The 26,623-nt window shown below is 47.8% G+C and overlaps 2 protein-coding genes across 4 annotated transcripts in view; both read left to right on the top strand.

The window, feature by feature from the left end:
- The window catches only part of TMEM201 (transmembrane protein 201), a 29,120-nt gene extending 20,370 nt beyond the window's left edge, over window positions 1-8,750 (top strand). For all 3 annotated transcript variants that reach the window (XM_051786589.1, XM_051786590.1, XM_051786591.1), the window contains exons 7-11: window positions 193-410; window positions 2,214-2,285; window positions 3,262-3,552; window positions 4,025-4,156; window positions 4,601-8,750. In XM_051786589.1, coding sequence (XP_051642549.1) covers window positions 193-410; window positions 2,214-2,285; window positions 3,262-3,552; window positions 4,025-4,156; window positions 4,601-4,698 — 811 coding nt within the window. In that variant the 3' untranslated portion in view covers window positions 4,699-8,750. The remainder of the gene's footprint in view (window positions 1-192; window positions 411-2,213; window positions 2,286-3,261; window positions 3,553-4,024; window positions 4,157-4,600) is intronic.
- Window positions 8,751-10,120: 1,370 nt separating this feature from the next.
- On the top strand, window positions 10,121-10,810 carry LOC127470534 (forkhead box protein D4-like). The gene is made up of 2 exons (XM_051786147.1): window positions 10,121-10,494; window positions 10,618-10,810. Exons 1-2 carry the CDS (start codon window positions 10,121-10,123, stop codon window positions 10,808-10,810), a joined length of 567 nt encoding a protein of 188 aa, XP_051642107.1.
- Window positions 10,811-26,623: the final 15,813 nt, after the last annotated feature.

Below are 26,623 nucleotides of genomic sequence, written 5' to 3'. Positions count from 1 at the left end.
CAGTTCTTCCTTTCCCAGCTTCAAAGTGTGGGAACATTCCTGTGAACTCTTCAGCGTTCTGCATCTTGCACTCCTGCACTGAAAAGTCAGTCCAAAGCTGGTAACAAAACAAGTGTTCATGCAACTACAACTGAGAGAGGCAGTGACTGGAACTTCTCCTTGCTAAATGTCTGTCATGTGTGTCCTTTGCAGGTACCTCTCTGGGGATTCCATGACTCTCTTTCCCAACGGCACCGGGACAGCCTTCCCTTCACCTGCCACGTCTCTCTTTGTCCCAACACCACCCAGCCTCCTCCACCTGACAAACCAACAGCTCTTCAGGTCCCCACGCAGAACTTCTTCATCCTCCCTCCCTGGACGTCTCAACAGGGCCCTGTCACTGGGGACCATCCCCTCCTTGGCCAGGGCAGGTGAGTGGGCAGGAAACTCTCCCAGCAGGAAAGGCAGTGGAGTGGTGCAGTCAGAAGGAAATGGGCTGTGAGGCATCCACACCTCACAGTCCTGTTTAGAGGTGGCACAGAGGAGTCTCCAGCATTAGGCATTTGGGTTTTGGCATTAAGAAGTTGCACAGCAGGCCATTACCATCCTGGGGAAGCAAAAGCCTACCTGAGCACTTGCCCGCTGAAGGTTTACTGAAATCCAGGGGCTTCTCCAGGCATTTGTGTCAGGATGACACAATCCACAAGGTTATGTGTGGGAGAGAGGCAGAAGGGGCAGTTAGACATGGGAATGGAGAAGAGCAACTTGGGAAGGGATTGGAGCAGTGGGATAACTGATCTGGCAGGACCCATCCCTCCCTTCGAGCTGCTCTGTTACTTTGCTTCCTTTGCTCCAGCTGAAGGAGCAGAGGTGAAGGCAGGCCCTGCCCTTGGTCTGGAGTTGATTTGCATTAGCAACACTATTGAAGCTGCTTTAGGGACCCCATTTCCTCCTGTTTTTAAGGGCTTTGTGTGATCCAGGGAAGATTTATAGGCCTAAGGAAAGCCTCTCTCCCAGTAACTCAGTAACCCCTCTGTTCTGCTGTGCTTGAACCCAACAGATGGGCAGTAGTGTTCCAATGCACTTCTCCATGCAAGGAAAGCCAAGCTTTGCTGTGTCTCCAACTGATTGCCAGAAAGTCAGAGGCCAAAATGTGGCAGTTTTCTAGGACAGCACTGCAGTCCTGCAGGGATTTTGTAGTTCATTCCACATTTCTCTAACTCACCCTGCCAGCAGTTTTGCCAGATCTAATAAGAGCAGGACAAAGACCAGCCACACAAACCTTCCAGCAGTGTGGCAGCTTTTGGCACAGCCTGAACCCTGCCAGCTCCCTGAGTGCCCTGGAAGGGCAGGTGCAAGTGCTCCAGACAGCTGGGACGGGTGTCTGGGTTTTATTTACTGAGGTGCAAAGCCAGACAGTCTGGAGAAAACAGGCTGTTGGGGCTAAAGGGTTTTTGCAAGCATCAAGGTTTTCAACTTCCAAAGCTGTTTGCCAATAGTTCTGTAAATCAAGTGCCTAAGAAAAACAATTTATTTAAGCTGCCGTGTTTTGTTTGTGGCACTTCTGCCTGACAGGAGTACTTTTCATGGTTTGGGTTTTTCTCCCTGTCTTTGCTTTTATTTATTTTTATTTTCATTTAGTATGGCTACCATGCCATAATAAACCTGTCAGTTAGATGGGAATTCATCTCAGCATCCATCTTTTCATAAGGAAAGGATATAACCATATCTTCACCTTCTTCCTTTTTAAGTAGTGGCAAACCAGGCTGTGATATAGTCACAGGGCAGATAATCTGAATTTGATGTGTATTTAGAAGTCATCTGGCAGCTTTGCTAGGAGCAGGTGAAGAAGTCACCACCTTTGGAAGCTGCCCCATCCTTCTGTTATAACCTTCACAACTAAACTGTGTTCATGTTTGTCATCTACTCCTGTGCAACATGAGATAAATCATTATAAGCCAGTTCTGCAGTGCCAGAGTCCACTGGCAAATGTGCTGCTTCAGATATTTTGGAGAGGGATGTGTAATTTAGAGCCTGCACAGATCTGTTCTGCTGCAGCTGGGAAAAGTGGATTATTCTGCTGCTGCCATAGAGCCAACCCAGGAAAACAGGGACATTTTTCCTGCCTGCATTTCCCACCTGTCCCCTTGTGAGATGATGCAGTTGCATTTCTGGAGGACAGACCTCCAGCAGTTGAGCCAGCTGCCTTCAAATTGTTTCATTTTTGCTTTTAGATTCTGGCTACTTGTTCAGTGGAAGTCGACCAGCCTCACAGTCCTCTCAGTCCAAGGATTCTCCAACATCAGGTACTGCACTGGGCCTGCCAGGCCAACTCTCTGCAGGATTTGCAGTGAATGGCTTGAAACACGTGGCTGAATTCTTTCCTCCTTGCTCACATCCCAGTGAAAATGTCAATTGTGCTGTTAGAAATAGTGCAGGGAGAGCCCCAGCTGAGAGTGGGACTGCATTAAAATCAGGTGCTGTATGTGTTAGATGTCCTTCTCCCTGGGAGGGCTCACAGTGAGACAGAACAAGGAGCCCTTCCCTGCTTAGAGCTGAGTTGAGCCTGCTTTGATAGGAGACTTCAACTGTTCCTAGGGCAGTTTTTTTATTGTGCTTTCCCAGCCCCAGGAACTGCTGATTTAGCTGCCCTGGCTGCTCTGCCCTTTTGCTCCCACATCCCCATGATCTGTGTGTTGCTTCTCTGACCCAGATGGATCTCTTGGCTGTTTGTGCTGCTGGAAATGTGGTGACAGCCTGGTTTGACCCCCACAGCCACTTGTGCAAACCTCCTCACATCCCCGTGCACCTTCCCAACAACCTCTGAAGGACATGCCAGAGCAATCCATTTACCTGCAAAATGTGTGATGGAGGCTCTCCAGGATGGACACAAGGGAGCAAAGAGAAAGCTCACCAGGCTCCTGATAACCCAATTCCTGAGTCATTCCTGAGTGTACTAAAGTGCACATGGAATTCCACAGGATGCTCTGAGTTGGAAGGAAGCCACAAGGGTCATAAAGTCCAGCTCTTAAGTGAATGGCCCATACAAGGATCAAACCCATAACCTTGGTGTTATCAGCACCATGCTCTGACCAGCTGAGCTCATCTCGGGTTTCTCCGTGTTTCTCAGTGTGGGAACTCAAATAAAGAATTTCAATACAAGATACATTGGACGTTTGCAACTCCCATTCCTTTTTCTTGTAGAACTGCTAAAGAAAACTGTGCCTGTTGTATTTGGGTGATGATCTCGTGGTTTCCCCTCTGGGGATGTCTCCATTTCAGAGCACTTCTCCCTGCTGTCCGGCAGCTGCGCTCCCTCCCGCATCCCCTCCCCAGCACCGTCCGTGGCCGGATCTGTGACTTCCAGCTCGGGATCCCTGCGGTTCCGCCGGCCCCTCATCAGCCCTGCCCGCCTGAACCTGAAAGGACAGAAGCTGCTGCTGTTCCCATCCCAGAATGAGGCCCTGCTCACCCCAACCAGCTCAGAGGAACACACCCACTCAGACAGCAACATCTTTGCCCCCGAGCTGTCCAGCTTCCCGAGGAAGAGCCTCAGTGAGCGGGGAATGCCCGGTATGCTGGCAGCCTCCTGCACTCCTGGGAGGGCACTGGGAGGAAGGAGTTGGCTTGCAAGCACAGCCCTGCAACATCTAGGCCACAGTTAGATGGGAAACCTTCAAGAGAAACCCATGTGGTGGTGGTGGTGGGCTACCAAACTCCCTTCAGAATCCACTGGCCTGAGGAGCCTCTTGGCTGCCCAAGCAGATGTCCTTTTCTCCCTGGTGGTGCCCCAGGAATGCTGCTGCCACTGCCTTTACCCTGGCTTGGAGAGCTCCTTTAGCCATGGGTGAGGTGGTGCTGCTCTGGGCAGTGTATGAGACACGTGCAGGCAGTTCTGCTGCACAGCACTGAAATTTGCCTTTTGCTTCCAGTTCCTGTCCATAATTTTACCAGGCAACCATCCATTACTCAAGTCTAGCTGTAGTCTGGCTGTAGTTTTGGCTTCCACTGGTGCCTTTTGAATTTTCCTCTCTTCTCCTTGCAGATATGAGATCTACTATGGAAGGAGGGAGTATTTGCAGTGATAATTCCATCAAAAAGGAGGATCACTCATCACACTCATCTACCTGTGTGGTAGACACAACTACTAAAGGGGAGGATTTGGCAGGCTGGAGAGGTAAGTGCAAGTCATGTGAGTGTTTCATGCACGTGTGAGCATTTCTGTGAGGGTAACTGAGATCTTTCCTGTGCTGCAGTGACCTGATCTTCAGATCAAATAAATAAGTAGTAGCAAAATGGAACTTGTGCCTGCTATTCTAAGACCTTAACAAGGCTGTTCCTGTTCTTTGGACTGTCTGAAGAGCACTGACAGGGTGCTAAACTGAGACAGAGGAAAAGGGGTGGGGATGCAGGTGTCAAGAACAACAATGAGATTGAGAATAGAGCCAAAGAGAGCAGAGGAATCTTTCCTGACAGGAAAAGTCCTTCAGTGACTTCGGCTTATGGTGAAAACACTGGTCAAAGAGAGAGAAGCAGTACAGCCTATGTTCACTGTTCTCATCAGTTCTTTAATACCTCTTTCTGCTATTCCCTTTTTTCCCCTGTGTTCCCCTCCTCTAAGGTCACTTTGGTACCTCTGCTCTCCGGGGCCTGCTGGCTGTGAGCCTGACCCTCAACGCCGTGTTCACGTCAGCCTACGTCTACCGGAGCCTGCGCTGATCTGGGCCCACACTCCCTGTCCTCCTGGTCCACCTGGTCCTGAGGAGACAACCAGAATTCAACCATGGCTTCATGTCTCATGGCCATGCCACTGGTGCATGCTGGTTTTTAAAGAACTACTGTACACCCAACACTCATGACAAGGAACCTGGGTAGCTGCTGCCATCACTTCCAGGTAGAACATATCCCAGGATTGCCCCTGGAGGTGGCAGAAAGCTCCAGTTCAAAGCAGGAGGCCTGTTAAACGGCCCACACACTTTTATTTCAAAAGAACTGACCTGAGACACAAACCTGAAAATGTGTGAGCTACGTTTTTAGGAACCTATCCCAGCTCTTCTTTCTGATATATTGACCTCGTGCTGATGGTGCTGGTAAAATGAGGAGAATTAGAGCAAATGAGCTGAAGAAGAGGGATGGCTTAGTAGCTGGTACTGGGCTTTGGCTACTGTAGCAGCATCCCCAGCCTCTGCTCGCTGGTTCCTCTTCTCTCTTCCCTTTGGCACTCTCCTCTAAACTATCAGTGAATTTTCTTTAGTTGCCTTAAGCTTGCCTAAGCACGTGGGTGACCTTGGCTGCTCTGTCATGTTCTTGCATCTTAGATGTCCATGTTCTTCCACCTGGACCTGGCCCTGAGGCCACTTTGACCAGTTCTCCTTCTAGTCATGCTGGTTCTGTCCTGCTGTCTGTCCATGCCTGCAGCCACACTGTGCTGCACACCCCCCACACAGACATCCTGGGGGGGCTGCAGCAGAACGAGGATGTGCTTTGCTTTACCCAGGAGGCATTAATTCTGTTCCAGTGAAGTCTGTAAGAAGAAAGGATCCCGCTGTGATTTGCACCCCAGTCAAAGGGCTTCAGCTCCCAGCTCTGCTGGTGTTTTCACTGGAGCAGTGGGTGGCAGAGCTTGTTCTTGCTGTAAATCGCACAAACCTGGTCTGTCAGAGGTGGGTGAGGGGCTGTCTGATTGTACACATCTATCCACAAACCTGATGCCTCAGTCTGATGTTGGGATTTGCTGAGTAACTGTTTCAGATGTTTCTTAGTTAAATGCCCAGGTGCTCTCGGTGAAAAATGCCAAACCTGTACAGTTCAGCCTTCTGGATAGATTCTTTGTTTCTACTCCAGGGGAAGTAACCCTTGATTTCTAAAAGCAGCTTATCATTTGGCATTTCTGCTTTTGAATCTTCAGCATTGCTTGGAATTCAGGGGCCATTTAGAGTATTGTGCAGAACACTCAAAATCATTTAGTGCATCCTAGGGAAAAAAAAGTCTTCATGTTTTGATTTCTAAATACCAAGTGCAAAGAGAAGATTTACCAGTGTGTCAAGAATACCTGGTGAAAAGAGAGCTGACTGGCATTAGCTGTGTATTTCTTGAAGCAGGACTTGCTCTATTAAGAGTTTTTCTGTTGTCTCTTCCCTTGGGCTCCTTTACCTCAAATTTCTCTCCCCCACCCCACTGTCCCGTGTTTGCATCTTGAATTAGTGTTGGGCTTACTGTGTCTTTCCCTCCCTTTCAGTTTGCTGCTGTTCCCTCTCTTGTGCTCTTGCATGTGCAGAGAACAAAGTGTATCAGTGCTGACCATTCTCTGCTCTGAACCTGGAATTCAAACCTTCCTTTCACCTCATTTTTTTTCTTTTGTGTTTTGATCAAGTCCCCACCACAGCCTCACTTAGTACATCACTGGAGTGATAGCCAGACTCATCAGCATGCATATGACAGCTTCAATGGGGTTTTACTGCTGCTGATTCAAGCACTGAAAAATTTAAGTCTCTCTTTGTCTTTTCCACGTCTCCTTGCATAGTTTCAGCAGCCCACTTCCAGCTGCTGCTCCCACCCTGCCTGCAGGGAGGACTGCTCCTCCTGCTCTGCCTGGCACAGTTGGAGCACAGACTCACCCACACGTGCTGATCTGAGAGGCTGAGGAGATGCCACTCCTGACTCTGCATCTCTCCCAGCCCCCTCCGGGAGCTGCAGCACCTCCCACACAAAGCCCTGGAGCCAGGACAGACCTGCAGCAGGAAGATGTGCTGTGGGCTGATGATGGATTCTATTGTAACTTGCATGAATTGTTCCTTGTAGCCAAACTGGACCCATAACCTTGCTGTAAAAAGATCTTTGTCCCCTTTTATAGACTTCTGCAGGCTCACTTGAGCATGTGTATAGGCAAGATGCTAGCAGACCAACTTCCAAGCTTCTATTTAAACCTCTGCTGTTTGGGTTTCGTGATGTCCTGGTGCAGTGTGTGACGTCCCATTCACAGATCCTTGTCCTACCTGAGGGGCCTCCTGTACAGAGACAAGCTGCCAGAAAATACTGTGGCTGTGCTTGTCTTTGTCACACCAACAGATGTGCACTGTGACTCCACGTATGCAAACTTCCCACCTTCGCCTCCCAGCCTGCTCTGGGTTTTACCATCACACCCACCTGGATCCAAGTTGCTCTCGGTCTCGGCCAGATTGCAATAGAAACCTTCTCCTCCTTTCCAGCAACCAAGGAGCTGCAGCCTCTCAACACACTTCTTCCCACTCCTATTCCAGAACAGGAACACTCTGACCTGTCACTGCACTTCTGCATCTGAAACTGTTCCTGGAGGGGTGTTTGGTGACCTTGTCCAAAGCAATATAAAGACTTTGGATTTTATTGCTGAAGAGGGAAGACAACCAAGTTTTTCATTCTGGTGCTAGAACACTCTCCAGTGGTGCTCTCACAGTTGTGAAGCCTTTGCTTGAAGAATCCATGAGTGTGTGTGTGTGAGTGTGTGTGTGTGTGTGTGTGCAGGTGTATAAAAACATCTGGAGGGTTTCTTCATTTCAAAAGATCTGAGCCCATGTTTGTCTCTATATTGTTGGCCTTAATCTAGCTCGTAGATACTGTGTCTATCTTGCTGCTCTTTTCTATATGAAGCTGGTTTGGAGGAAACAAAAGTTGATCTGGTCCCCCTGTAAAAGTCTTCGTGACTGATGTTGTTGATCTTCATACAGTGTTGGTCAGGGGGGAGATTTTATTTTTCTAATATTTTTCCTACTGCAAAAATTGTTGGAGTGGGATGGAAAAAAGATCTTTACAAAATGGTGTGATAAAGATGTGAGCATTACTTAATAATACCAACAGTTAATGATCAGGTGGAGTATAAGTGAGCTCTGTTTCCAGACCTTTTCCATTTCCTACCTTCCACTGGAAATGCCCAGGTACTTTTTCTTTGCATATGGGCTTGTTAGGCATGTTCTGAGACCTTGCAGATACTGTAGATGATTTTGCTGTTCTGACTTTAGAAAGAATTTGGATTTTAGAGTTCCAGTTCCACAGTCTGGGTAGTTTGGCAGATGTGACAAATATTGTGCCCGTATCTATTTGATGGGATAGAGGGAGTTGGTAGAACGACTTGTTTATCTTTTTACATAAAATTTTAGACATTAAATTGGTCACTCTGGGGTGGGGGGGGGGAACTGGCATATGTAGGCCAGATTCACTGAATTTTAGGCTGTTTGTTCAAGCAACAGATCCGGCCTGTGAATGTTGGATTCCCACCTCATTTTCTTGGGTGATGGGAATACCTGTATGCTGAACTGGCTGGGTTCCTTAAAACAGGGCAGCTGGAATGAAGGGCTTGTGTTGCCTGTGGATGCTGCTATATTTTTTCTTCCAAGCACCATTCCTGGAAATAACGATGGTCTTAACCTCTCTCACAGACATTTGTTAAAAGGTTAGAAAGGGCCAATTTGGCCAACACTTTTTTCTTTTTTTTTTTTTTCTTTTCTGCATCCAGAAATTATCATCACTGTGTCCTGTGGTGGGAGTAAGGTACAGAGTACTTTTGGATTGAATGGGTATCTAGAGAGGGTGAGCAGGACAATTTCAAGTCCTAAACCTTATTTCCTGTGAAAGACTGTATGTTATGTGTGTATACTTCTTTGGGGAGCTCTATCACTGTACAGTTTAGTTAAATGTGCTCCAAGGAAGGAGAAGCTGTTCCTCAGAGGTTTTTAGTTCATGCTTTGTGTTTAAAGAAGAATATTTTTCTTTAAAAAATAAAAATGGATAAGTTTTCACCTTAGTGTGTGTGGTCCAGTTATATGCACACCGTACTTTTGTGTTCATTTGGCACTTAAGGGATTTGTTTTTTTGTTCCGTGAGATGGTGACTGAGAGTGTTTTATGTATTATTGCATGGTCTTAAATTTATGTTTTTATTTTGAAATGTATGTTAAGGGACAGGTGGTATAAGCTTTTAGACATAGGCTTTCTGATCACAGGCTTCAAAGGCTGTCATTTTCCTCCATTTATACTTTTATGACTCGTGTTTAGATTGTTAAAATGGGCTGCTAATTTGTTTCAAGACCTGGCCGTGTATTCTCTGTATCTTTAAATACCTGGAGAAGTTCTGTGTTTTGCTGGGCAGGAGGGGATGCACTTCTCAGGCACTTTTCCTTTCACTCCTGTTCTTTCAGTGTTGGAGACCTGTTTGGTTCTGCAGCCTTTTTTTATTTCCAGCAGTGCCCTCGTGTGTAATTGCTTTTGCATTACACAGGGCAGAAAAACAACCACTGTGGCCACACTGCTGAGTCTTTCCTCTGCTCCATCAGAGCTCCCTTCTGCTGTTGGCAGATTGTTATAACCAGTAAGGATGTTTCATTCTTAGCTATTTAAATATTTCCATCCAGCCCAGTAGAAGTTTTTTGTTCAAAGACCTGTGCATTATTTTTAAAATATGAGCCACCAGTGTTGGTAGTTTTTGTAAATGGGAACAGCAGCCTGATAGTCATCGATTTTTTTCCTTCTGTTTCTTAGCTCTGTACAACTTTTGGAAAAGAGGGACTGATTCCTTCCAAAAACCCTTCCAGATTTTTTTTTTAAATTGAGGCACTTTTTAATTAATGAAGGGTGATCAAGGAAGTAGTTTTTAAAGGAGGGTTTATTTTAATTAAATAACTGGCATAGGCCCACTAATAATTCTGTGCATAGGGATGTAATCTGAAGGATTTAGTGACTTGCACGGATGCAGCACCGGTGGAATCCGGGTTGCTGCACCACAGCTCTGCTCCTCCATCCTCCTCCCGGTGCCTGCAGGGACCCCCGAGCGGCCCTTCCCCGGGGGTGTTGGCACCTGTAAGTAGCGGGTGTGCAGCCAGGCACCCGAACCCGCCGGAACGGTAAGAAATGATGGATTTGGCCGCTTTTACTACAGGGATTTTTACCCCCCAAGCTCCGAGCTTTGCCGGGGCTGTCTTTGCCCGGGGCCACCCCGCCGTCCCTGGCTGTGTCTCGCTCCTCAGTGTTTGGGTTTGTGGAGCCAACGCGCCGTCCCGACCCCGCCGCGACCCCGAACTTCCCGGAGCGGGCCGGGCCGGGCCGAGGGGTGGGAGGGGAGACGGGGGAGAGGGTTTTAGGGCGGCAGCGCGGGGCCGCAGCGCAGTGGGGCCATGGGCGAGGGGGACCCCGGCGAGCTGCGGGCGGCGGGCACCGACCCGGGAGTGTCGGGCACCGACCCGGGCGAGCCGCAGAAGCCTCCCTACACCTACGTGGCGCTGATCACCATGGCCATCCGCGCCAGCCCCGAGCAGCGGCTCCCGCTGAGCGGCATCTACGCCTTCATCGCCGAGCGCTTCCCCTACTACCGCGGCTGCTCCCCGGGCTGGCAGAACAGCATCCGCCACAACCTCAGCCTCAACTCCTGCTTCCGACGCCTGCCCCGCCGCGGCAGCCGCGGCGGCGTCTGGGTGCTGGATCCCGCTTTCCACGACATGTTCCCGGAGGGCGATTATCGCGGGCGCCGCCGCCGCTTCCGCCGCCCGCCCGCATCATCATCATCATCATCATCATCATCATCATCATCATCATCATCATCATCATCGCCGCCGCCGCCGCCGCCCGCCCTGCTACCCGCCGCGCCCTGGTCCCCGCCGGCGCCCGTCGCGGTGCCCCCGGTCCCCGCAGGCTGCCCGCACGGGCCCTGGGCAGCACTGGCGCTGCCCCGCGGGTGCCTCTGCCCGGAGCTGCCCGGCTGGGCCCCCGCCGGGCTCCTGGGGCCGCCGCAGGGCTTCCCCGCCTGGCCGCTGGATGCGGGGATGCCCCGCGAGCTGGGCGCCAGGATGTCGCCCTGCTTCAAGTGAACTCCCCCCCGGCCGGGCTCGGGGCGCTGCTGCATCGCCGCTGGGTTCCCGGGAAAGCGTTTGAAACCCGCTGGGTTCCCGAGAAAGCGTTTGAAACCCGCTGGGTTCCCGGGAAAGCGTTTGAAACCCGCTGGGTTCCCGGGAAAGCGTTTGAAACCCGCTGGATTCCTGAGAAAGCGATTTCAAACCGCCCGGGAAGCGCAGTGTGAGAAGTGCCCGTTGCGGTGACTGGGATGCTCCCCCTGTCTCGGTCCTCTGTGCCCCGAGGAGGATGAATTGCGCTTCTCTACTGCATCGGTTTGGATTTGGGGAAGGAGGGATTACGGTTTTGTTGTTCGAACCTTCGGGCAAGGGACGAATTACAGTTTTGGTGTTTGAACCTTCAGGCAGCCTGAGAGGGAGCCGCAGAACACGGGCGACCTCTGAAAGTACGCGAGGAGGAGTCGTGCAAGTGCTGCTCCTCGGTTCGTGCAGGGAAGTTATTTTTTTCAAGTGTCCTTAATTTATTTTGAAGCTTTTCTTTCAAGGTTTATGGAAAAGCAATATCTATGTTGTGGGGTTGGTTTGGTTTTTTGTGGTTTTTTTTTCCTTTTTTTTTTTTTGGGGGGGGGGGGGAATACCCCAAACCAACAAACCCCAAAGGTGTTTGGGGTAATACTGGAAATCTTGTGGGTTTGTACTTGAAGTGAATTTATACGGGATTTTTCATACGGGTTGTTTTATACTGTTGCTGGTTATGTATGTTTGCATACGTTCATTGTTAACAAGTTTCTTATATATTACCGTGTAATGATGTTTTCCCTTTGGGTTTCAGAGGGAGCAGTTTTTATGCTTTTCTCTCAAAATAAGGGTTCAGAGACAAAATATGCTTCCAATAAGAACCACGTTTTAAGTTTAAGGGAGAGAAGGATTCAAATACTGTTATGTGAAGAGCAGCATTTATTGTATGTTATATTAATAAATAGTATTTCCTAAGAGTTGTGGCTTCAAAAAGTACTTAAACTATTTTGATGCTTTTCTTGAAAGTAGGTACTACTTATTTTATATTTTTTTATGTTTATGAAGTGATTCTGAATGTCATCTTTAAATTCTACCAATATGTTATAATCAATGAAATACTTTATGGTTGTTTTTACGGGATGCCAACACATTAAAGATGCTGCAGTTCTGTCATGTTTCAAGTTGTTTTTTTCTTTTCATCTCATTTTTCATGTAGCTCCTGATATCTTTAAACACCAAACCATTTGCTATACTTCGAAGAAGTGTATTTGGACTCTGGTTATCAAATCAATTCAGTGCCCAAAGGGGAATGCAGGTACATAAGGATTGCTGTATTTTGAAGCTTTTGGTAACTGTATGTAACTGAAGCAAAATCTTACAGGGTTTTTGTTCTAAATAAGGCGTGGTTCTGTTCTGCTTGGCAGAGTTGTTAAGTGCCTGCTGCAGTTTAGAGCATATGTGAACAATTCATATATGTAAAACTGCAGCTGCTGAATTTTGGGTATTGATTTTGACCCCTGCACTCCCATTAATTCCACAGTGCACACAATTAGGGAAATAGGAAAGGTTTCTGAAAGTCTGACTCTCATTGTGTGCCTCCCACTGGTGGTTTTATCTGGATTTTCTGATTTTTCCATTGCCCAGGTAAAGGTCCAGTACATGGAGTCTCCTTAGAAACCCGGCGGTGGGCCCCGTGCAGGCTGAAACCTGTCCCCGGGGTGGGGGGGTCTCAAGAAGGGCTCTCTGGGTGGGGTTTGATGTGGAATACCCTCTCTTGCAGACAAACAGCGGCGATGCCCGTTCCTGAAGGGCCAGCACATCATTTTTCCCAGGGAATCCCCCCGTTATCCAGAGGCCTGGGCCCAGCCGGGGGGGCTCAGTGCCCTCCCCTCAGCCCGTCCCTGCCCCTGCTCTGCGCTGCTGCGGCCCGGGAGGGTCTCCTGCCCCGGGGCCCCGCGCTCGCCTCAGCCCGGGGGATGTCGTACCCCTTTGTGCCGGCCCAGGGATGGCTCCTGGGCTGAGGCTGCCCATGGCTCGGCATCCAGCTGGCAGGGATGAGCTGGGGTAAGTGATTAAATTATAGCCCTTTCTTTACTTCCATTTCGGGACGCGGTGCCCTCACACGGGGGGGGTGAGGGGAGCTCCCTCCTCAGCCTCCCTGCCGGGGGTGCTGAGCGGGGTGGGCTCCAAATGCGAAGACAGGGCTGCTTTTATGCTCCCCCTTAAGTAAAGATCGCTCCTGCCGTGATTATTCCTCTCGGAAATAAAACATTATAAAGTGAATTTTATAGCCCGGTGGTTTCGGGGCTGTGTGCCCGTGGCTCGTGAGGCACTCGGGCACCGCTGGCTTTTGTAGGTGCAGAGAGAGGAATTGGTCATCCATTTCGGCTTTGTCTGTGCTGTGGTAGCAGCGATGCAGCCCGGGTAGGCAGAACAAATTTTAAAAAAAAGTGATTTTCAGATATCTGAAACCATTTGCGGCAACGCTAAAGGAGCACTTTACTGTGTGTTCTCTGGCCCGTGTAATCCTGCAGGTAGCAAGACACAGACATTTCGTACTCAAAAGTGGACTTAACTGTTGGGGGGTTGTGGCTTCTTTTTTTTTTTCTTTTCCCTGTTGTTATTTCCCATTTTAACTTTTGGATTAACTGTGGCTCTTGTGTCTGGGGCATCCATTCTCACACAGAGATGGTGAGCCCAGTGGAAATCACTACTGACATCTGGCCCAAGGTTTTCAAAACTAACGAATGAATTTGGGTCCTGGACACAAGATTTTTTTTAATATCAGGCATTTAAAAGTCTTTCCATTTGGAATTCTGCAGTTGCACTTTAATTTGGGAAGAGCTGATGTATTGTTCATCCCTTGTCTTTGATGATTTAGTAGATGGAAGTTCCTTTTTTTATGTTGGAGATCCTGTGAAGACTGTCTTAGCCTTCATCTGTCTGTGTGAGATTCAGTAAATTAATGAACTTCCCAGTTAACTCTGGCTTTTAAAAGTGGTGGGCAGGGAGGTGTTTGGGGACCGGGTATTTTTGTTGGGTTTTTTTGGGGGGGTTGGTTAAGTTTTCAGGATTTCCTAGAGCAGTCCTAGTTTTTAACTGTCCTGGATGCATTTAAATTATAATTGTAGTTTATCATCAGACTTCTGTGTGATGGTGTTCACAGCTACAGTATTCAGGCCCCAGGCATTCCTAAACAAAAAAAATGTTTACTGTCTAGAAAAGGAAATTGTGGTCGGTACATAAGCCTGTGTTTTATTCAGCAACTGCAGCAGAGACACTAGAAATGGCATTTCAAGCTTTACATAATTACTAATACATAGCAAGAGCTCTGTTTATGTGTCAGGTTTCTGAAGAACAGGAAATAGATATGGATGGGGCTAAATCCTGCAAGATAATGCTGTGTATTAGAAACTGCATGAAATGCTGAATGCCTTCTAGGCAGTAGAGACTGTGAGAGAGAATGCAGTATATCAGGCAAAGCACAGGAAAGCAGTCTCAGGTTTCCAGTTAAAGCCTGTGTTATGATTAATATTGTGAATAAACGGGCACAGGAGTTCCGTGCATTAAGAAATGCTAATAATGTTGTCAAATTATACAAAGTAATCATAGATGCAGGAATTTTGCATTGGTCCAGCTCTTGATATTCATCTCTCAAAAAAACACACATAGGTGTGGCAGGCTTTTGAGGACACAGGGAAGAGTCAAGAGCTTTGTCTTCTTTTTCCAGTGGGTTCATGTGTCATGTTGGCCCTTCGTCGCTTTTAGCAGCCTGTTCAGTTGGTAAAGAGTGATTTATTTATCGGTTTGTGATTGCCACTAGATGGGGCGTTTGTGCCACCATCCCAGAGTGAGGAGCGGTGCTCGAGGCTAAAACGGGTTTTTAGTGAAAGCCCAGCATCTCCTCCACCCCCTCCGGAAAACGAAACAATAAATACGTGTTGGAGCAATGTCAAAGAGAGATTCTAAAACCCTGCACATGGAGATGGGAACGTCCAAGTGCCATTTTCACCCGCAGTGGTCCCTCCTGCTCCCCCCCTCCCAGCAGTGCCCCCGTCATGCTGGGCTTGGATAATTTCTCTCAAGGTGATGAGGTCCGTGGTCAGATCCAAACAGATGCAGTTCATGATATTCCCTGTAAGAGTAGTAGGGATGCACGTGACTGAGCTACTTGTGGGTCAAGTATTTGGATTGCAGACCACTTTGTGAGGAGCTCTTCCTCCTCTTATGCTCCTTATTGCACCTGCTTTGTCCTTTTTTCGAGAGCAGGTTTGGGTAATGAGCCACAGCCCCAGTAGCAAATGGTTCTGTCTCTTAGTGGATGCCCTGATATGGATGCCACAAAAGAGTTAATCATCTCTTTTAGCTGTCTGTATTCTCCAGAGGCTCCTTCAATTGTCAGCAGGGATGGGCTCCTCCAAAGAACTATTCAGAGCACTTAGACAAAGGCCCTGCTCTGTATCTCACCACTTGCAGGAGCCTCTCTCTCTCTTCATTATTTAAAAAGACAAAAAAACCCCAACCCTAAGAGCCTGGGAAGACTGGCTACCTCTGCTGGCACAGGGAGGTGCTGGGAATCCCCCTCAGCCTCATTCAGGCACCCCCCAACTCCCCCCCAGTCCCTGCCTCGCCTCTGTGGCTGGAACAGAAAGCTGCTGCATGGGCTGCACTTAAACCAGGGGATGGCTCCTGGTTTGCTCGGCTTTCCTGGCGGCTCAGAAGGGCTGGAGCTTCCCCTGTGCTCTGCCTCCCTCCAACAGCTGAGGCTCTTGCTGGTAAGCTACTCTCTTGGGCTTGTGACTGCATTTAGAAAATCTGACCTCTGCTTATTTTTCTTCAAGTTACAGCCTCAGGTCAACATTCTTATAGGTTTTATAAATAAACCTCAGCCCAGCACATCCCTCTGTGAGCAGTGTAGAGGCTTTGGGTATGACTGAGGAAACACAGCATTCCCCTTTCCCACCAGCAGATATCAGACTGTTTATTCTTGTACATTTTGTGGCCTCAAGTCTGTCTTCACTCCTTCCCCTTTGGTTTTAGCAATTAAAAATGGGTTTATGTGTTACTAGCAGTAGAAGAGGAGGCCAATTTATCTGGTGCCAGTAGAAGAGGAGGCCAGTTTCTGCATGGTGCTGAGTTAGTACAGATATAAAAGACTTTTGATTGACAAAATCCAAGCACGGCACGGGGAGGTGCTGATATTTTAACATGTTAATCCCCATAACTGACCCTGAGCTGTCGCTCACTGTGGGATGTGCCTTCATTTTGTGAGCTGTTACCCACTCAGGCTGTACACACTCATCCCACCTGCATTCACTTTAAATTTTGAGTGCTGGTCTCCAGAAGCGCTGGCCAAGCTGCCTTTGGTGTTGAGCTTCTTCTTCCTGGCTTTCAGCATCACCAGGATTCCCAAGGTGTTGCTTCCTTCCCTCTTGTGTTACCCAGATGGTGCAGCAACAAAGCTGGGAATGCTTTCCATGGAATGGCACTGGGGTATTTGTGTGTTTGTCAGCAGTTTGCTCGGCCTTTCTGTCCCCTACTCCTGTTTTTGCCCCTGACTGTAGTTTCCTCATCTCCACCCTTTTAATCTCTCAGCCTTATGCTGGAGACTGAAGAGATAAGGGCGTGAGCAAGGAAGACTCCTGCAAAACAGAAGTGTTTGTGTCAGAATTTGCCAGCAGAGGGTGAGTTGGGAGAGCTGTGAATGCAGAGAGCTGCAGGCAAGATGATCCTCTGTCCTTCTTCAGTAGGGAGATGAGACTCGGAATCCTTATCCTTTTAACAGGTTATATGGGCATAAAATGGTGCAAAGAGCTGATTGATTGCAGCAGACCACGGCTAAAGCTCCAGCAGCCTGTGGAATGGTCCTCAGTAGATATTTGAAGCTGCAAATCTGAACTTTTGAGGATAAAGGAGTTACATACTTTTCCATGGAGCGCAAAGTGGATGCAGAGCTGCCTGTGGAGCAGTGTCTGTTCAGCCTGTTCCTTTTATTCCATGGCCATGGGACCCTCCCAAGCTCAGCAGAGCCCAGTGAGATGTTCCCCTTGGTGCTGCTGGATTTCCCCTCCCTCCGTGGCTCTCCGGCCACGCGACTCCGTACCCAGTTTCCCGTCAAGAGCGAGTAGAGCATTTCTCATCGAGAATGTGGCCTGTGGTGAGGGGGTGGGAGGGGAAGAGGGGGTGGGGTGAGTGCTGGGGGAGCTGGTGCTGGTGCAGTTTCGTGCCTCAATCTGTATTCTCTCTCTGCTCTGCATGGCTTCCTGTTTTTTCACACCACTGCTCTTAGAAACAACAAGCTGCAAGCGGAGGGGAGGACAGGGGTGGAGGTTGGTAGGCTGGAAGAAACCTCTGGAAACACCTGCTAAAGGTCCTGGTGCAGGCTCCAGAAAAGGCACTGCAGGGTTATGTGTTCCTCCAGGTGGGATCCTGTCACTGTGTCCCACAGAAGAGGCTCTCCAAGGGGGTGATGCTGTGGAGGGGGGTGTGCCCCTCATAAATGCACTGCTCAGTGCTGTGCAGCAGAACTATCCATTAATTTGCCCCCTTGGCAGTTGTCTTCCTCAAGCTGCTCTTGAATGGACAAAGTTAGACTGTGTCCTGTGCTTAGGGATCTTGTGACAATCAGCCAGACATGCTCGGTGCCAGAACAAAGCTGGACGTTGAACCACCAGTGCTGATTCCTGCAGAATTTGGGATTTTGTGCCTCAAAACACACCAGGCAGTGTAGGGTTGCTCAGGGTGTGTGAAATGGGGAAGCCTCTGGTTTGGAGTGCAGCAGTGAGGAGCTGCCCCACCTTCCCATGACCCCAGGCAGCCTGAACAGAGGCTGGACTACAGTGAACTGCTCAGAGAAGTGGTTCCCAAACTGAGAGCCAGGCAGCAATTTTTAACTGAAAATTAGCAGAGAATTGAAAATTCTCAAGAGCTGTGAGTTCTGTTTTTTGGAGGCCTGACAGCATTCACAAAAAACCAAAGAAGTTGCTGTTGGTGTAATTCCTGTATTTACTGCCGTGTTTTCTCCCCTCTGCATTGGGAGGGGGGCAAATGGCCTGTTTGACCATCAGTAAGAGGCAAAATGTGAAGAAAGCTATTTTAAATCTGTAATTCGTCTTTGTAGGTGAATAACTTGAGGGGTTGAGGGAACTGCTCCACAATATAGAGCTGTGTCACTTCAGCATCTGGTCTGTGCTCCTGTTCAATGCCACGTGCTTTAGAGAGGCACCAGGAGCCCTGTGCTCTCACCAGTGTGGTTATTGCAGAATGGAGGATTATTTTTAACCTGAAATGGCTGTGTTGCTCCTTTGTCTGCCAGTGGGTCAAAGAGAAATTCTCCAGAAGCAACAATTTTTGAGGAACTGAGCTACATGGCCACAGACACTTTGGTCCAAGGCATGAGACAACTGGGTGTTTCTGAGATGCTATTTTTGTTGGTGACATCAGAGCTTTGGTTTGCTGGCACGTTGCTAAGTGACTTCAAAAGCTGCTCCTCTGGATAATAGTTGCTGAGTCCAGAGAAAGGTAAATAGAGGATCAGGCTGCAGAGTCTTGTTCTGGCGCTGGTCCCTCTCCCCAGGAGGTGGGTGGGCAGCCAAGGGAGCACAGCTGCTGGAGGAGTTCCTGGCTTGCCAGACAGTGCTGTAGGAAGGAGATGAAAAATGGGAAAGATTGCATCAATTATTGAGCCTTGTAAAAATAATTAACAAGGCAACAGCAGGCAAATGGGCTGGGAGGAGAAGGAAAAACAGCTGCCAAAGCACGGGGAGACAGGACTTCACTGGGGATGGGAAAGGAAGGGGAGTGGGGTAAGATACCCCTTCACTCAGTGCCTGGGGAGAGATGAAGAATAATGTATGAGCTTTGCAGGCAGAGCAGGGCAGGGAGGGAGGGGGCATCCTCTCCTTCAAGCTTCTTCCACCAAAGGCTCCTGCAAATTAAGTACCATTTTTGTGGCTTTTCAATAGTTACCAGTGGTGCCAGATGTGAGCAGTGATACAGGGAGAGGAGCACAGCTGGTGCAAGTGTTTGTGGAGGAGGGTTGCCTGGCTTTTCCATATTTGAGTTGGTACCAGGGCTGCAAAGGGATCGGACAGAATGCTGGTTAATCCAGGCTCCTAAATGACAGGAATAGATTTCCATTAGGATTCCTTTTTTCTCCTTCATTCTACAGTTCCTTCCAGAGCCACCAGCAGGCACATGAATGATTTTTGCAGTGTAACGCTGTGGTGTCTGATCTGTGGGCAGAGCTGTCTGCTGTGATACAAGGACACAGTTAATAAGATTTAACAGCCAGTCTCTGCTGTGTGCTGGATGTCGCTTGGTCGCTGGTGATTTCATGGTGACTCTCATTCATGTCGTCCAGATTAATTCCTAGGGCTGTTCTCCTTCCTGGTTTGGTTTCCCATGACAAATCTTCCAGGGACCTCTGCTTAGGATTTAGCAGGTGCTCCCTCCTTGCCCTGTGAGCTCTCACAGAGATATTTTCCTGAGTTACCCTAAGCAGATCTTTTGGGTTTTGTAAATCTGTGATGCACACAGACAGCATAAAACTACAACTGCCTTGTATGTTAAAGGAAACAACCTGTCACTTGGCTGTTCTCAGTCCTCCCACCAGAATTTTGTTCTTCAGTGAAGGCAACCAGCCAAAAAAGGGGAGGAAAAAGCAGTGCTGGGAGAAGCCCCTTTAACACAGAGCACTTGCAATCTGTGGAACTGCTGCCGTGCTCCTTCCCTTGGGGAGAGCCAACTACACATATGTAGTAGAGGGTGATTCACTCGGCCATGATAAGATCTAACAGATACTCTTCATTGAGGTAAACAAACAAGTATCAGCATAAACTTAATACTAGAGCTCAGTTGCCTCTCTGTAATGGAAAGTTTCAGGGAAACTTTGGGGGAATTTGCACACATGCAATCAGAGCTGCTGACTCCTCGTTCAGAGCTGAGAAAAACATCATTTTCTGAATCAGTTGTGCTGCTGGTTGGGTTTTTTTTATGGCCTCTTCCTCTATTTTTTTTTTTTAATGACATAAGAGAAGCAGTGTGACTGGTTTTAATTTTCTGCTACAAGGCTGGTCCCAAGGGAATAAGTGGGGGGGGGACTGCTGGACAACTCACACTCGATGCCTTCTCCTGATGCTGCCAGTGTGCAGGAAGGCCACTTTCCCTGGACCCACATGCTGGGAGCACTGTTTGCAGGGCTCATCTGGTCTTTGCTAATCCACATGTGGGCAGGACAAGTGTTTGCCCGTGCCAGCCTGGAGCTAGAAGGTCTCCAAAGCGCAGCCAAGGTAGCAGGCACAGCCATCTGTCAGTGAGCTGGAAACACCGAGAGTCAAGAGGGTGATCAAAAATTAATCAGGGTTTGATTGTCCCGTGGCTGGTCACTGCTGTCTAAGGTGGCTGAAGGGCACTGAAGGGACTTGGCTGTCAGCAGTTCTGTGCAAGTTTGTTGGGTGTTCTCATCTTCAATTTTTTTGCAGCTTAGCAGGATTTCACGTGCTGGTTTTCGTCGCTTGTAAGTTGAGTAGATGTTTGGCTGCCTTCCCTCCTTCAGTCAGCTGGAACCCCATAAAAGAGGTTCAGGAAGAGGAGTAGGGAAAAATGCTCTGATGCTGTGGATTGAGCAATTCCCAGTGCCTGGGACAAATCTGTTACCACCAAACATGCTGAGGTGTCCATTATCAGAGATGAGGCCAGACAAAGGTTCAGTAAAGACAGGAGCCATGGGGGACGAGGGCTCAGCCATCCTGGTAAATAAGATCAGATGCCTGTACTGTTATTTTGCCAAGAGGAGGGATACACATTTCAAATCTCTGTAGGATTTGCTTGTTCTGATTCAGCAGTAAAAAAAAAAAAAAAAAAAAAAAAAAAGAGGTGTGGGTTTTGAGGGATTGGTGGGTTTGGGTTTTTTGTCATTTGCTAATCTGAGGGAGCTACTCCAGGGTAAAAGTTTGCTCTGTGGATTCTCATGTGACCACAGAGTAAAACTCCCTGGTGTTTTGGGAACAGGCAGCAGTGCTGGTGTCCATCCCCCCACTGCTGAGTGTGACTTCCCATCAGAGGGAACACGCAGAGCAAGCACAGCAATCAATAAAGCTCTGAAGGAAGGGAAGAACGGTAAACAAATAATGTGCTGGAGGAATAGCCAGGGCATGACCCGTCAGCAGTGAATGGGCTGTAAGTGGGTGCTGTAATGGCAGTAAAAGCCCATATGGCACCACCAGGAGCTCTGTGCTTTGAGAGGGCACTCATCTGGCTTCAGGGTGGGAGCCGAGACAGTGTGACAGGCTGGGAAATGGCACAGGAATAGAAATGTTTCTGCGAAAGGAGAAGTCCAGGAGGAGAGTTAGGGTGTGTTTTTAGAGTCCAAGGGCTTGTGGAGTTCCTTTGCTTTTGACACTGAAGGAATCACGTGAAGTCAAAAGGTGGGATTTGCTGGGGGCTTTTCAGGGGGGAGAGGAGTGTCTTTAAAGGCCCCTTTTCTTTGCAAATTTTTCTTCAGAGGGCTGAGTGAGTATCTTGTTTCCCAAGGGGGCCCAAGGATAGATGAATGGGTGGATGATATTGAGGTCCTGGAGCAGGTCCAGAGAAGAGCAACAAGGCTGGGGAAGGGACTGGAGCACAAGTGCTGTGAGGAGAGGCTGAGGGAGCTGGGGCTGTTCAGCCTGGAGAAGAGGAGGCTCAGGGGAGACCTCCTGACTCTCTGCAACTCCCTGACAGGAGGGGGAAGCCAGGGGGGGGGTTGGTCTCTTTTCCCAGGCAACCATCAGCAAGACAAGAGGGCTGGGTCTTCAGCTGTGCCAGGGGAGGGTTAGGTTGGATATTGGGAAGAATTTCTTTGCAGAGAGGGTGCTCAGCCATTGGAATGGGCTGCCCAGGGAGGGGGTGGATTCTCCATCCCTGGAGGTTTTTAAGCTGAGACTGGATGTGGCATCAGTGCCATGGGCTGGGGACCACAGCGGGGTTGGATCAAGGGTTGGACTTGATGATCTTGGAGGTCCCTTCCAACCCAGCTGATTCTGTGATTCTGTGATTCTATGATTCTATGATGGGTGGTCATTTCGTTCTCAAAGTCACACACAGCAGAGGGGCTTGGCAACATCACTGTGCTCTACAAACAGCACAGACCTGTGGAGCTGGTGCTTGTGGGAGCAGAGATTTCGCTACACTTTCCCATTAAATTTCCAACACTAATTCTGAAAGCATCACCTCGCCAGAGTTGTGCTCAATCCATCTCGGTTTTGACAGGGCTGTGCCCCTGATTTTGTGCTGTCAGCAACCGAGCATTGTTCCTCTTGCTGCCTGTGAGCTCTAACCCCGTGTGTCTGTCACCCTGCTTTCCTCACCCCTGTCATTTTGTCACTTTATCCAGCAGACTTTGCTCCGTGTCTCTGCCCGTGGCCTTTAGGAGGAGGACAAACTGAAAAATCTGGCTCCTGACTGCAGCTAATTTACAGCAGTCACTCAAAACCCCCAACAGAAAGTGGGCAGGAGGAAGGAAACAAGAGGCTGAGTTTTTTCCTGTTGCAGGTAGCAAGGAAATAAAATAGGAAATTCAATGCAAAGTGATCATCTCGCTGAGCCCCCCCAGCACCACAGGCTGCAGGTGCTTTATGGCTGCTTGTGTTTGATGGTCTATTCCTCTTACTGTCAGGGTAAAGCTGGACTCGAGGTCTTTGTGATGGTGCAGAGCAGCTTCCAGCAGAGATCACTTAGAAAAGGGACATCCAGGCAGTCTGGAGAGTACCAAAATTCCTCCTGTTTAGGAGAGAAGGGGAGTGAGTCTCTGTGAGCTCGACATGCTAATACAGACAGTGGCTGTTGAGGACCTGGTGGAAATAAAGTCGTGTCGAATTCAGTCTGAAATCTTTGCAGTTTTCCAACCAAGTGAGCCACTGTGTGGGCACAGGTGTGTGAGCTCTGCAATCTGTGTTAGATCACTGCCATTCTGGAAAAATGGAAAAGTCACTGAGGGGAAGCCTGGTTCCTCAGGGGTGTAAAATGCACACGTATTGAAGAGAGACTGCAGACTCTTCTAGAAAGCAATTGGGACTGCACATGGAAACTGCCATGATTCACTTGATTTAATAATTGAATTAATATTCAGTTTTGTTTATGAATATGGACCAGTTTATTACCTATTTAGGAGTAGATGATTTACCTAACGCGCTAGACTCAGCTAAAGTATCAATTCAATGAGTGGGACTCTTTTTTTTTTCCCCTTAATTTTAAACTATTCAGATATTTTCCTTGAAATAAGCAGTATGGTCTTCCATACTGTCCCCTCTCTCTCTGGCTTTAGGAGACTGATTTCTAAAGACCTTGCTGGTTTGTGATACTTTGGTTTTTCTCCTTTTCATGGGAATAGCAGAAAATCCAACATAAAGACAAGGGTGGGTGAAAAAATGCTGATCAGTCTTAAAGGATCCAACACTAAATATTCCTGTTCCCACCAAGCTGAGAGGGAAACCAAGGCAGGGAGTTTGTAGCATGGCTGGTGTCAGGGAAAGGGGCAGGGTGAGACCTGCACATGGAGCTGCTGCCACATTTTAAATGATGATGCTGTAATAATAAACAACAGAGCTTTTTATGTGATGTTTTGAGGCACACTCACCCTTGGAGCACACAGTGCTTTACACAGATAATCCAGTTTCCCAGTCCTGGTTCTGTTTAGGCTGGCTGGACTGTTCACTTCTGTGAAGTACATCTTCTCTTCTTTGTAAATATTTTTAAAGACGTAATGAAAACAAACATTATCTATTCCTGGACCAAAATTCGAGTACAAAAATCTTGCACTTTTCCTGCTGCTGAAAAGAGTTTGTTTTTCCTTCAACACTGTTCCCAGGGTAAAAGCAATTTTACCTCCAGCTATGTAAATGAGTCTCAATCAATATGTCTCAGGTGGAAATTCCCCTGTTTGCAAATGGAAATTTTCCTCTGGTGACAGTAAAAATAGTTTTCTCTCAGCCAAAGCCATCTCTCATTTTAGAAAAAATATTTGAAAAAAAAAATTCCTTTCACATTCCTTTTCTCCTTGTTGTCACTGATGACTCATGCAGTGGCCTTTGCTACTAATTTCTGACTCTTAAGTGATTTTTCAGGTGGCTGCTAAAAAAATTCTTGAAGTATTTGTCACTGGCATCCGCCTTGTTTGGTAACACGATACATATATTCTGATTTTCATGCAGAGACTGTATTTGTTTGGGTTCTGAATGTTGCTTGGTTTGGAATACACATTTTGAAATGCCAAACAGAGCTAAACAAAAACCACTGAAATATAACAAACTCATGCGTTTTGTGCAAAATATTTAGCACAGTCAGGCACCTGCATCTGTCTCGTGTGCAGCCAGCCAGCCACCCACACAAGATCCGGTCTTACTGGAAACAATTAATAAAGACCCCCAAGATTCCCAAACTGGATGAAGGACTTTCATTTCAGTGCTCTGACTTTATCACTGAGCTCTGGTTTTACGGGGTTTTTTTTGAGAGCCCAACGCTCATGTGAACTTGAACTGCAGTGTGGGAAGACTTGGGTGCTGCTTTTCTCCTGGCAGCAAAGAAAAGGATCCAGAATCCCCTCAGAGTAATTTCAAGATTAAGCAGGGTGGTTTAGTTAAATAGGCAGTTACAATTCATAATGGAAATTCGTGGGTTTATAGATCACTCAGATCGAGTTGTTTGTCCCTCCTGAAGAACTGAGAGTCAGAAAAGGGGGATGGAGCTTCTGCTCAACTGTGTCTGACATTTTTTGGTTTTGCATCAAAAAAACATCTTCAACAGAAGTGAGTTTTTGAGCAGCATTCCTTGTGTGGGGGGAAATGTTCCCTGTGTGTGTTCACAGGGACGTTCTGGAGAGATAAGGAAGTGATATTTTGTGTGGACACATTATTGATGCTCTGAACTTGTGAAGCACCGCCAGACAAAGGCCTCAAGTGACTTGTACAAACATCAAAAATGCCCTGTGGAACACAAAGTAATATTGTCTGTGTTCTGCTCTCAGAGAAAGCTGGTGTAGTAAAATCCGTGGCATCGGCACAGTGTGAGGAGTGGTCCCTGAGTCCCTCACTCCAGGTCCTGTCCCTGAAAGTCTTGGGGTTTCACAGCAGGGTGTGTAATTTTGCTGGGGATTTTTGTTGGTGTTGGTTTGTATTTGTGAGTTTTTCCCCCCCCCCAGACCATTTTCTTCTGCATTTCTGCAGTCAGTAGCTCACCCTGTATCCCTGACTTAGCTGTAGCCTCACATATCTTGCTGAACTGGGTCAGCAGCCTCTCCTGCTATCTCACATTGGACTAACACCTTCCACCCTGTTCTCTGGGATGATGTGCTGCCTGCAACACCAGCACTTAACAGAACGTGCTCTTTTCCTTAACACAGTAATTTGGCATGGACAGAGGTTCTAACTTAGAAAATCTGATGCAGAAACAGCCGAGGAGGTTCATTTTGATAATTCTGTAGCAGAACTGCCTCCAGGGATTTTTCTCCTGTACAAGTCCTGTGGTGTTGCTGATGACCAAGATGGGACTCTCAGCTGCTCACTGCAGCTAACCTGGGTCAGTTCTTGTTATTTTTTTCCTCTGCAGACATTTGTGGGGAAATCATGGAGGAATGCACTGTTCTCCAGTCTGCAGTATCCTTCTTTGAAATGCGTAGTCACACAAAGAAAACAGTATTTTTATCTGGGCAAGGACACCAAATTAGGCCACTCTGGCCTTCAGCAAGAGAGCAGAGTATCTTTTGTCATTGTTCTCCCTTCTCTCTGTCATTTTGGCTTGACACTGTTTCAAAAGCTTTTTCAACAGGCTGCTCAGGTCCTCGAATCCCACCCCCTAATAATTCACCATCAGCTCCTTACAGCTCAGGGAAAGACTTTGCTTAATGGCATTTTTGTTTGAATGCATGTCCATCAAAGAGAAAAAACACGCTGAGGCCTTGTCGTGGTTTTAGCCTCGGAAATCTCTCTTGTGGCAACATCAACAAGCAAACTGTGGCCTTGTTCTTGAAAGAAAAACAACTCATGTTATACCACCGTGCCCTCAGCTGTCCTGAAGTCTGAGCTTTGAAATAACTGTCACGTTTGTCCTCAGAGAAATGTCCTCCTGATGAGGTTGTTTGGGCACAGGTGAAGAATAGAGGGAAACAGAAACTGCCTGGGGTTGGTTAAGGATGTTTGTGCTTGTGATGCTTTGGGGTTTGTTTCCCTAAATATCCTCACCTGGTGTTCATCCCCTGCCTTGTCCTTAGCAGGGGACAGGCCAGTCTTGTGGAGACAGAGGCACACAGAGTTTACAGTACATGCTATTTAAGTGTTTTAAGCAGTACAAATGGAAGTGTGTCAGTTCTGAATATATTAGCAATATTTACTATTTATTATTTATCGTTAGTAGTGCTGTATTCCTATAGAACAGGAATTTATGTCAAATTAGGTTAATGCTGTCTCATCAGTGCTAGATCAGAGCTCGGTTTCCCTGGGATGAGTGTTTGCTTTGATAATCCTTCTGGCAAGTTGAGTAGTTTGTGTTATCTCTAATGTCCCACCACACTGCTGGCTGCTCTAGGAATAGTCATACGGGGCTTGGCATTAAAATTGTGACTTCATATCTGAATTTCTCCAGCGAAATTTAGGAGGTTTTGGATCTGCAGTTGGTTCAGATTAGTCAACGCTTTCCTCGGAGCATTAGCACTGATTTTCAAAGTGATGAACATCAAGTCCTCCCCTCACCTTTTACATTCTGGCCTGCTTGAACAAGTATTAATACAGCAGTATGAAGTTGTTTGTGAAGTTCCTTGGAATTTGTAAGGCTCTGCCAGCT

Source organism: Manacus candei, unplaced genomic scaffold (genome assembly GCF_025592945.1).
Source record: "Manacus candei isolate 608988 ecotype Guabito, Panama unplaced genomic scaffold, ASM2559294v1 h1tg000022l, whole genome shotgun sequence".
NCBI lineage: Eukaryota > Metazoa > Chordata > Aves > Passeriformes > Pipridae > Manacus > Manacus candei.
This window is presented reverse-complemented; position numbering and strand designations above follow the sequence as displayed.

What these genes read in the sequence shown, in the direction of transcription:
- LOC127470534 (XM_051786147.1), top strand. Translation starts at nt 10,121, where the DNA reads ATGGGCGAGGGGGACCCCGGCGAGCTGCGGGCGGCGGGCACCGACCCG. An exon ending in CGCCGCTTCCGCCGCCCGCC is followed by an intron (nt 10,495 to 10,617) that starts CGCATCATCATC and finishes GCCCGTCGCGGT; the next exon opens with GCCCCCGGTCCCCGCAGGCT.